The sequence below is a fragment of the Lacerta agilis genome, chromosome 3, assembly GCF_009819535.1.
Source record: "Lacerta agilis isolate rLacAgi1 chromosome 3, rLacAgi1.pri, whole genome shotgun sequence".
Taxonomy (NCBI): Eukaryota; Metazoa; Chordata; class Lepidosauria; order Squamata; family Lacertidae; genus Lacerta; species Lacerta agilis.
This window is the reverse complement of record NC_046314.1, coordinates 30,943,167-30,955,211: the sequence shown is the minus strand read 5'-3', so window position 1 is coordinate 30,955,211 and position 12,045 is coordinate 30,943,167. Positions and strand designations below refer to the sequence as shown.

The window sequence follows — 12,045 nt, the reverse complement described above, 5'->3', positions numbered from 1 at the left end:
TGATTCCTGACCACTCTCTGTCTCAGACTCTTCCTGCTCACTAAGCCCTGTTACTTCTTCAGCTTTTGATACCTCCTCCTCCCAGTCTACTTCCTCTTCTCCCTCTGACCACTCATCGCCATCCCACCACCAATCCCCTGGCTTTGGTAGAAGAAGAGTTTGGATTTGATATCCCGCTTTATCAATACCCGAAGGAGTCTCAAAGCGGCTAACATTCTCCTTTCCATTCCTCCCCCACAACAAACACTCTGTGAGGTGAGTGGGGTTGAGAGACTTCAGAGAAGTGTGACTAGCCCAAGGTCACCCAGCAGCTGCATGTGGAGGAGCAGAGACGCGAACCCGGTTCACCAGATTACGAGTCCACTGCTCTTAACCACTACACCACACTGGCTCCTTGGTCCTTCTCCCCTTGGGGGTTCCCCAGCTGCTGCCTCCTATCACTCTTCTGCATCTAGCATGTCCAAGACAGAGTCATATATTAAAACTGAAATTGGAATAAGTGGTATAAGCTGGAAGAATCAAAGTTTATTTTTACAGCAAATGTTAATATGACTTCTAATATCAAAAACATTTGAGGACTGAGTGAAAATGGCCTTTCTTTTATCTTTTCTTTGTTTGAGGGTAGTGTAATGGGAAGATTTTTTTACAGACTTTTCTCCAGTGTGAAGTTGATGAAATTCTCCAACAAAATATTGAGAAAGGGACTTAATATGAGAAATGCTAGCAGCATGGGCTCTTTCCACTTGCTTTTGGTTTTTGCTGCAGTAGCAAGCAACAACGGTGGCAATATAGCAGGCTTCCTTTGTTGGCGGCCTAGCCACCAATTTGTATCCCCCACAATGTCCCATACATTGCATAATTCCAGGGCCAAGTGGAGGAGGGGAATAGCTGCTGTTACCAGATAATAATAGTACTACTACTGAGAATACTTGCAGATATTCTGTTAAAAAACCCCACATTTTTCCCCTGGAGGAGCTTCAGAAATAAAAATTCAGTACCTAATTTTCACAGGCATTTCAGCTCTGTTCTAAAAAGCACTTTTGCTTTTCCTTCGTTCTTGGGTTATTCTGCCATCCTGCGCTTTGACTTTCCCAACACAGCAGTGCTTGCTTACGTTGTGAAATAGTGTATATGAGGAATAATTGATACCTGTGTTGCGATCATCTTAATTAAAATGGAATAAACCTACTCCTTTTCTTCTTTGTCTTCGTTATGTCCAGAGAGACGTTGCATACCTTAAAGGTTAGCATCAATTAATCCTTACTCTGTTATCAAATCCAGCAAAGGGGGAATCGGCAGATGAGGCAACTACCACTTCTCCCTCTTCCTTTGTCCTTTTGTCCACTGTAGCTCTAGAATCCTGCTTGTTACAGCAAGCTGGAAAGGGAGGAAGATAATAGGATTTAGAAGGGCAGGGGGTTACGGCCACCTCCTCTCCCAATTGATCAGCAGGTTTAAAGAAGAGGGGGAGTCTTTGGGTTACAGCCTGACAGCCCTACTGGAGAGGTTGATTGGTTTCCAAAGTTGCATAGAATTAAAATTCACAGAACTGCTCAGTATTTTAGGGATATGTGGAGGTGTTTATGGCTGATCGTTCTGGCAACTGATTGTTGTTGTTCAGTCGTTCAGTCGTGTCCGACTCTTCGTGACCCCATGGACCAGAGTACGCCAGGCACGCCTATCCTTCACTGCCTCTCGCAGTTTGGCCAAACTCATGTTAGTAGCTTCAAGAACACTGTCCAACCATCTCATCCTCTGTCGTCCCCTTCTCCTTGTGCCCTCCATCTTTCCCAACATCAGGGTCTTTTCTAGGGATTCTTCTCTTCTCATGAGGTGGCCAAAGTACTGGAGCCTCAACTTCAGGATCTGTCCTTCTAGTGAGCACTCAGGGCTGATTTCTTTGAGAATGGATAGGTTTGATCTTCTTGCAGTCCACGGGACTCTCAAGAGTCTCCTCCAGCACCATAATGGCAACTGATACCATAATGGCAACTGATACCATTCACTTTACAGCTGTACTCTTCAACTTTCAGTCCCAGGACACACCTTTAGCCCAAACATTCATTTAGGGACCCACTTCCTTTTCTTAACCATATGGTTGTATTTCAGTAATTCTGCTGTTGTGACCCACCTGAGATCAGGTTGTGACCTGGTAGTGGGTCCCAACCCACCAACTGAAAGCCAATGTTGTAAAGGGAGGGGGCAGCAAGAGCTGCAAATGGACACAAGTGCTGAAACTGTCCACAAAAGTAATATTCTGGTGTCCTGTAAGCACCTAAAGAAAGAGTGGACACTGCTTAACAGACAGCAAGTGGGAAAGAGCAGTATGGAAGAATAAAATGAGCTTGGGACCAGGTGTGAAATGTGGACCGGTGAAAATAGCAGCTTAAAGAATATTGTGCACTTGTGTTTGTGGTATAATGTCCTAAGCTTTTGACAGGAGCTGGATGGATGGAGACTATCATTGCAATATTTCATTTACGTTTAATTGGGCTGAGAAGCAAAGTTGTAGTCAGAGTGCAAATTCTGATCTCCTAAGCCACAAGTAGCCTCAGGAGAGGTTATCTTAAGTGAAGGTGACCCACCCTGCTCCCCATGTGAATGTGCACATTTTGTTTCTTAGCAGAGGTCCTGCTTTGTGTCTGTTCTCTCTTTGTTGGTTTGTGAGATAGGTATGTGAGATTAGACTTTTTTGAAATTTGAATTTTTGAATCATGGACATGCAAGCCACTCAAATCCCCCCACTAGAACTGCACAACAAATGGCGATATAAAATATCGACTCTTTTCTAATGTCTTCTTCTTTTCAGATTACTGTATAAGTCCTCACCATAATGTTCCAAGGGTATTTGACAGTAGACGCAACCAATCAGTCCTGTTAATATATGCAGAAAAGCAAAACCAGCCTTCACTAATAGTCTTTTTCCTTTTTTGACTTCTGCTCACCTTCACCTCAGTCTACCCACAAGAACAACATGCCACAGTTTCCCATACCTCTCCAAACATGGTTGTTCCATTCAGTCGCTGCATCTCATCTGTAGGGCACCAGGGTGGCTTGGCTTACCAAGTCCTTTCAGCCTATGGCTAAGACCATTTTGTTGATGGTTACAAGCTGGCAGTGTTGCAAAAGTATCTCAACAATGTTTTTTGGGGGGTGTGGGTGTGTGGGAAGTTTGGGTCTTTTATTATTTTTGTATTTTATTGTTTATGTTGTTTGCCGCCTTGAGTATCTGAAGTGATAGAAAAGGATAGACATTATTTTAATAATATACAAATCAGGGATAGCGACTGTGGTGCTCTTCAGATGTTGTTAAACTACAGGCCGCATCATCTCTAACCATTGACTATGCTAAATTAGGGTTGATGGGATTTGGAGTCCAACAACATATGGAATACAGCATGTTGACAAGCCCTGATATAAATAATCTGGAATGTGTATTTGTTGGAATCCTTCTCTGTAGAACACAGTGCCCCTCCCTATTTAATCAACATTTTTTTAAAAAAATCTTTTTAAATTAGTTTTCAGCATTTTTGGTTCTTAATTTCACCTCCTCTCTCCTGTTCGACTTTGTAAGCGGTTCTCTTGTAGTTTGTTGTAACAGATGTTTCAAACCAGTGTGCAATGATTAATTTAATCTTCACCTTATCTTTTCAAGCAGTGTGAAATTTTTTAACATAACACTCCCAGACCTTAGTAAGTACTAATTTTAGAACTAATGCAATCTTTTTTTTTTCCTCCTCAGATGAGCGGGACAAAGTACAAAAGAAAACATTCACAAAATGGATAAACCAGCACCTTATGAAGGTCAGTTCACAAGCATGCTTAATAGGATCGTAATATCTGTTGTAGCTTTGTAGCAATCCTGTGAGTGTAAACTTGGCAAGGTTTTCCACTGAATATCCTATAGACATTTCCTTTGTTTGTTTTTCTTTAAATGATAGAAAAGTCATGCTTCGTGTCTGCAACTATTTGTTGGTGCTGGAACTGTTTCATTTGAAGCACTCTCTGGGGCCACCATGCCTCCTTATTGGGGCTACTGTTTATATGAAGACTCTGCATCTAAAGATTCCTGTTTCGGGGCCATGACAGTGTGAGGTAGTCAAAGGGAAGAGTAAGTGAGGGAGAAGAAGCGATATCGCCACCTGAATGCTCCTCCAGTGCTGATGTCCTAGCCTCCGCCACCATGACAGAGACTGCATCGAGCAGTGCAGTAGACTCCATGTGTGGTGACAGCTTATTATGTTCCTGAAATCTGAATTGTGATCCTGCAAGCAAATAGGTTTTTAGGCAGCTGTTGCAATGGCTGCAGTGGTTTGCCTGGCCTTTGCTAACACAAAGCTTACTTTTGTGTTTGGATAAGTGCCTCCCTTGTTTCTGGAGGGTACTGCTCCACACTACTGGGAAGTAAGGGTGTTAGAGCAATACGGTTCAGGCAGTGCACATTATTCACATATATATTATTTGTCCACTCTTCCCCTGCTTACTTGGGTGGGGTACTCTACCCTGGAACCCCCAGTTGTTGGAGCAGAGTGTGGGTTGATATTAGATGTTTCTGCCTGAATTCCTGAGGCACAGTAATTGGTCGGGTTCTCCGTGGACCCTCGTACAAACAGTGTTAGCAGTATATGCAGCGTCTTCACTCTGTAATAGGAGAACAAGACAGTAATGAGGGTGGGGGGTGGAGCAACAGCAACCACAGAGTAAGAATTACATAAAGCCAAAAATACTTTTTCTGTATTGATGCATTGTAGCACGCTAACATATTTTTAGGAACAAAATAGAAAATTCTTTCCAGTAGCACCTTAGAGACCAACTGAGTTTGTTCTTGGTATGAGCTTTCGTGTGCATGCACACTTCTTCAGATATTTTTAGGAAACACAACCGTAACAGTGCAATGTTATACATGCCTACTCAGAAGTAAGCCATACTCGGTTCAATGGGACTTACTCCTAGGTAAGTATGTAGATGATTGCAACATAATAGCATGGTCCCAACCATGTCCACTGAGAATTAAGTCCTGTTGATTTCACCGGGGAGGTAAGATTGTAGCCTAAGTGTGCTTGCACTAGAGAGCAATGATCTCTGGAAGGATTCCATCCCCGTTTTATGGTTTCTAGAGGTGAAATGGTATTCCATGTCCCAAAACAGTGGGTCATTGAATAAAGCAGAAAACCATATCTATCTATCTATCTATCTATCTATCTATCTATAAACATGAACAGCCATTAGCCTCATTGGTAGTATTCAAATTAATGATGTTAAAGTAAATTAATTATTCCTCTGGATTAATAACTTAGCAGGCTAATATTGTTAATATATTAATTCATTCTCTTTGGTATGGATTGCTTGCAATTAACACTTGATTAGCATAAACTTTGATTAATATTTTATTATTTGTCCTTGCAAGGTATTAACATGCAGGGTTATTTTACCAGCTAAAACCAGCTGAAGGCTTTAAAATTAATTGATACATTATTTAGCAAGCTGTTTCTTGTTATCTGTACAATATTGCTGTATGCAGATTAGGGTTTGAAAAAATATTGGCTTGTTCCCTGCTTCAATTGTCCCATTTATCCCGAGGGGAGTGGTTGGATCGTATACTAGCCCACATGCAGAAAATTGTAGAGATTGGCCAATATTTATTATGCCACATACAGTGCCCCCCCATTATTTAGAAAACTTGCATTTCCCCTCATTTATAATTTGTGGTTGTGACTTTTTGCATATGAGGACAAAAAAGGTGTCCAAATAAACAAGCCACCATTTTTTTAAAATTTGTGTAGAGGTTTTGGTTTTTAAGAATGCTTGCTCTAACAGTAATATGTAGCAGCAATCGTGAAAGTACAGCTTCCATAAAGAGATAATGAGTTCTGTTTTGTTGTTGTTTTAAAAAGCCAAACCAAAAATACTGTTGAGCTTTTTAAAATCAAATTTGAAGCCTTCTCTGTCTACGTTTAAGCAAAAATAATGTTACAGATTGCCCATGCAATATGTAGCTTAGACCTCAAAGCAGTCTATGGTTACACCCTGGCAGAAATGTAAAGTGATACCAAAGTTAATGCTAACTGAGGAAGGAAGAGGGAGGCGCTCATGAGCCCATGAAGCCCTCCCAATCTAACCATTGCTGTATCACGCAGTGTTATCTCTGAACTGGGTCATTGATCCCACATTTCAGTACAGAGTTTAAGGCTATTAATTGGGGCTATTTTGAGCCTTGTCATCCATAGATGAATCAATATAGATGCCCAAACTACCCTGAAGTAAGCTCTCTCACCATGCAGTAGATTACTTACTAGTTTCATTCTGTCATACTATGAGAAATATTTTTACCAGATATGAGGTTAAAACTGACATGTAGCACTCATAGACGTGCTGCACAAATATATGAGGGTGATTTCTCAACCTGGCATCCCCCCTTCCTTCCATTGCATTCTGTCGACTCACCCAAGGAGGTAAAGAAATCCACACCCAGTTATGATATCTGTCTCTTTATGTTTCTACTTCCTGAGTCTTCCAAGGGAAAACGTGTCCTCCATTGCTATTTCCCCAGTACAGTGGTGCCCCGCTAGACGAAAATAATTCGTTCTGCGAGTATTTTCGTCTAGCGGGTTTTTCGTCTAGTGAAGCGGCAATGTAAACCGCGGTTTTCGCTAGACGGAAAAAAAAAAACGAAAAAAAATTCGTCTTGCGAGGCAGCCCCATAGACTTTTTCGTCTTGCGGGGCATTTGTCTAGCGGGGCACCACTGTACTCAGGTTTGGGTTCAAGGCCAGTATTTATATCTGATTAAATACTGTGGATTTTATCAAACTCAGTCATATCCAGTGAAGAAGACCTACTGAAATCAAGGGACTTAAAGTTAGTCCTCACCCAGTGTGATTCCATGGCCATCTGGGGTGTACAAATGCCGACCAGAGAAGCATCAGACCCAACCCACAGTCTCACACAGTTATTGGCATTTTTAAAAGGCTCTCTTGGTTTTGGTTGTTGCAAATGTTATTTCAGGAGTGAGCAGCACCGTACCTCTTAAGCGCTTCTGTAGTTCCTTAAAAGAGGGTAAGGCAAAAGCTGGGTCTTTCCCGCAAAACAATCCCCCACATCATAAAAAACGTAGTTTTATCTTCCTGAAGCAAAGTGTACATTCCCATGTTTTGAAAAAAAAAACAAAATAAAAGTGGGGGGACGGGACGGGAAACCAGCAGCTTTTCCCTACACCAAATTCTCCCCTATACTCTGAGGCCTCCATCTCTATTAATTTGATTGTAAGCTGTAATTCTTCTAGGAGGCTTGGTACAGAGAGTGGAAATGACACTTGGGGGCCCTTTTTGACTTAGCTATTTTATGCTTCTAGGATTCCTTTAATCAGTGTGCTCTTTTCTGTGGCGAGGTTTTTTGTTTTTTTTAAACCTGTTCCAATGTTAATTATTGTGTGTGCCTGAAGCCAGAATAAAACATGAAAGCCTTTTTAATGTGCATTCTGGATTTATTTATTTATCTACTCATTTCTACCATTTTGGAATAAGATAGTTTCAGAGCAGCAAAATCAGTTCCACAAGCCTCTCTTTGAACCTGATGATGGTATCACATTCCCTACAGTTGCTGATGTCTTCAGCTATTCAGTACGCTAATTATGCATGACTAAGGGAATTGGGGGGCATTTATGAAATATACAGGCGGTTAAGGCACACATCTGTGCTGGCTAGAAAATACTATTATTGGTTGAAATGAGGTTGTATGCACTGTATATAACATGATTATGATTCTGTTAAATAAAATATTTAATAAAATATCCTTGGAGATGGGAGTGAATGTAAGCCCATGATTATTTCATAATTAGGCACCAATGGAACTACTCCATCTCATCTACAGAAAGGAATAGGAATGCATGAGACTTTGGACTATAGTGCCAGAATATGTACAAAAGAAATAAACAGTGCTGTCAGCATGCTTGGAAATGATGCAGATGATTTTGCACTTAATGTGTCACCTGGGGGATGTAGTACAAAACACAAAAAGGTCTGTGCTGCAAACTCAGATGTATGGTGATAAACACCACATAATTCCTTCACAGATACTTTATATGGCATGACAGAAGAATGTTTGTGGTGGTTGAGGAGGGGGCGGAAAGGGAGTGTTACTGGAAGTGACAAACATAAGTAAACAAGTGAAATGGAATTATAATTTCAGACAGCACAATGACAGGTTTTAGAGGTCAGTAAAAAGGAAGAGCATTGAACTGTCAGCACTAAGTATGATCTGGGTGATATGGAAATGCCAAAAAAGTTTTATTCGGGAACTTTGTTTGAAAGGTGGTTTAAAATATATTGTTGTTGTTGAAAGATCCTTGCAGTCGGCAACTTTCTACTACAATGTAATTTCAAAGCATCTGAATTTGTATAAATTATTTAGAGAATGTTTGTCAAACATCTTTGAGGTAGCAATAGATTTTATTAATTTAAACCAGGGGCTATAGTCCTACATATGATGGGCAGAATTTAATCTTGCCACTGCGCAGCTGCTGCTTCTTCTACTATCACTTGTAGCTGAGTAAGATTGTCTTCCATGACACGGTCTTAACAGTGAGTTTGTAAGTGACTGTGGAGGCCAATTCTGAATCCACATGACCTTCCACCATGGGGGCATAGGTTTCCAGGTGGGAATTGACCAAGGTGAAGGTTTCCCAAACGTGCCTTCCTCTTAGCACATTTCTCCCTTTTGTCCTGAGTCTTCAAAGTCCATGGCACCTTCATGGGGAGATTCCCATCTGCAACACAGGACAAACAGGCCTTTGTGGGGTGGGAGGTCTTTGTATAGTTCCTCTATGCTCATATGGACATTCCTCTCTGCACAGTGCTGGTTGTCATTTTTTTTCTACTCTGGAAGAAGTTGACAAGAAAAAGAAAGTGAATAGATTTTAAAAGATACTGTGAAAAAAGAACAGCCTCATTGTGCTTAGCTTCCCAACTTTTCTGCCTCTTTTGTTGAGAAACAGAATTGATGCCTGTTTTAGCACCTAACTGCTTTTGACATGAAGACTGAACAAGAGTGAGGGAATAGCGCCATCTGCACAAAGGTCCTTGTATCTTGTAGCTGCTATTACATGGACTAACAATGTAATACAGTACTTGGGGAACCATGCACAGTTTGGGTACGTTGCCATAGGAGTCGCTCAGCAGCTTAACTCAGATGCAGATTTTCTTTGGGGTAGGAGGAGTCAGAAACATATACCTTGCAAACAAGAAGACAAAGATCTGAATAAAAATAGGCGATGTTTTAAAATGCAGCAGTATCCCTCCAAGAGGCAACATATCTTGAGAGTTTCAGAAAGGATCAAAGGAAACACTGCCAAGACAGGGAGGACAAGGGCATGTGCCCTCCTGCTGTGGCTTGTGCTTGCCTCGGGTCTTAGATAGCAACAGAACACAGCAGGGACCCCAGATGTGGTATCACTCAATTAAAATGGAAGCTAAAAGGTGATTTGGGAAGCCTTTCATGTGTATAGGCACACACCAGCTGGAGCTACAAGTTAGTATTTATCTGGCAACCAGAAGGATATGTTATAGAAAGAAGAAAATGGGGGAGAATTTGCTATGTTTTCCTTATCATGTGTGATCCCTCTCCTCCTATGGGTATATATTAATAATGCACTCAGGTTCTGTTTTCCATTTCCAGTGCTTACTGACAATCAAAGTCCAGAAAATGTTGACACTCTACATTATAACATCTGTGAAAGAGGAGAGAGGGACAGTCCTCATTCCTATAAGAGGGAACTCAATGGCTTTCCAGATGTTGGAAGGAGCGGTCCAGTAGTCAGGGATGATGGGGTTGGAGTCCAGCAACATCTGGAGCAACACAGCTTCTGTGCTATAGGGGCACCTTTAACTCCTCAACAGAATTTTATCTAGTGACAAAATAGATGTAAAAGATCTTCATACTCCTTCAGCACTGCTTCTGTACAGACAGAGCAACTTACAGTCAGTTGAAAAAGGATATTATCCTGATTGGCGCTATAGAAATAATAATCAGAATCCTGCTGATAACTGGTGCATAAGATGTATGTGTGTGCATGCTTACATGCATTCATATATGTAAAACAATCATATAAGCACTTTCTATCTTAGGGAGACTTTTCTAAATGGCTTTGCCTTTTGGGGCGCTCTGCAAGTTGAGCATGGAATTCCTTGACATTGCAAAGGGTTCTGGAGTGTGTTCTTGGTTTGTGCATTACCAGCTTTACCACTGAGGAATTCCTGAGAACTCCTGAGGTATACCAGGGAGTATAATAAGCCAGCAATTCAAGCCATTGCTGTCCTGCAAATAGGAGACGGGGCAGGCTAGGCAATCATTATCTCTCTGAGGAGCCGCCAACAGACCTCTCCAGTACTTGGCCCAGGTCTCTTGGACCAGTTCTGGTCTTCACACAAATGCCTGAGGATGAAGGAAATGTATACAGCACCTGCATCAACCGCATTCAGATGTTTCTTCTTTTTTTAGAAATCTCTGTTATGCTGTGGTCAGCTCAAGTGTCATTGAAACTGGCCAAGGCAGAAGAATAGTGAGGTCAGTGAACAGACAGAAGCGTGCCAGGAACCATATAAGCACATGGGCACGCAGAGTCTATATTTACAGTGTGCAAAGTGGACATTGGGAGCAGGATTATTTTAGAGGTGAACAATATAGGAATGATGGCATTTGGGGTGGGGTTGTCACTTTGTTTTTCAGTTGGCATATCACACTAAATTCAGATTGTTTTTTTATAAAATGTTGGGTAAACTAGGTGTGAAGTATTTGAAACAAATAGTATGATTTAGTGGTTAAAGTGTTTGGTTAGGTCTAGGAAAGGGGTCAGCAACCTTTTTCAGCCGTGGGCCGGTCCACCGTCCCTCAGACCATGTGGTGGGCTGGACTATATTTTGAAGAAAAAAATGAACAAATTCCTATGCCCCACAAATAACCCAGAGATGCATTTTAAATAAAAGGACACATTCTACTCATGTAAAAACATGCTGATTCCCGGACCGTTCGTGGGCCGGATTGAGAAGGCAATTGGGCCGCATCTGGCCCACGGGCCTTAGGTTGCCTACCCCTGGTCTAGGACACCAGAATTCAAATCCCCACTCAGTCGTGAAGTTCATTGGGTTACCTTGGGTGGTGGTGGTGGTGGTGGTGGTGGTTGTTACTACTACTGCTACTGCCTTGGGCCAGGCACCCTCTATCAGCCTGGCCTACATCATAGAGTTGTTGAGATGAAACAATGGAGATCGGCGCATAGAAACATGTATTCCACCATGAGCTCCTTGTAGAAATGATGGTATATAAATGTAATTGATCAATCAATCTACATCTGATTTACTCAGTGGAAAAGATGGGCAGGGAAGGGACAAGAAACATCTCCCAGTATGCTCAAAAACTATATAGTTTTTGAGTTTTTAGTGAACTCACCCAATTCTGTGAATTGCCATTATTTTATATACCATTTTAGCTGGTTAAATGCTTCTGCTTTAATCTTGGCAAACACTCTTTTTGCCTTTCCTCCAGTTATGGAATTAAATGACAGTCTCTCTCTTCTCCGCCCGCCCCAAGGCTGGCTGGCATTCTTGTTCCAACTAAGCTGCCAAGCCTCCCACACCCAGCTGTGCTATGAATGTTACCCAAGTCTGCCTGCCTGAGGCAGCACATAGCTTAGTTCCCTGATTCTCACAGTAAATCGTGGAGGATCTAACAAATTCCCGCAACCTGCCCTGGAGATCCCAGGGATTTCACTGGCAGCTTAGTTGCCAAGCTTGCTTTGCCTTCCAGTTCAGATTGGTATGCATGCTGAGTCTGAAACGAAACGTTAAGAAGCAGCAATAAAGTATTTTTGCACACATGCGTCCAATAGGCATTAGCATATGAATACGCATTATCGATTTAGTGGTCTTTAAAACCAAATTATTCATCTATATTCGGGTAGCAAGAAAACTTCTGTTCACATTTTGGAAAACTTGAAGAGAAAACCAAGATAGGAATTTGTCTGAAGTATGAGAGAAAGCAAAGGATTGTCAAT

The 12,045-nt window shown here is 41.6% G+C and overlaps 1 protein-coding gene across 1 annotated transcript in view; it reads left to right on the top strand.

The window, feature by feature from the left end:
* DST (dystonin) overlaps positions 1–12,045 on the top strand; it is a 292,631-nt gene that overhangs the window by 71,331 nt on the left and 209,255 nt on the right. The window contains exon 5 of the mRNA XM_033143180.1: positions 3,743–3,804. Within this exon, the coding sequence (XP_032999071.1) occupies positions 3,743–3,804 (62 nt within the window). The remainder of the gene's footprint in view (positions 1–3,742; positions 3,805–12,045) is intronic.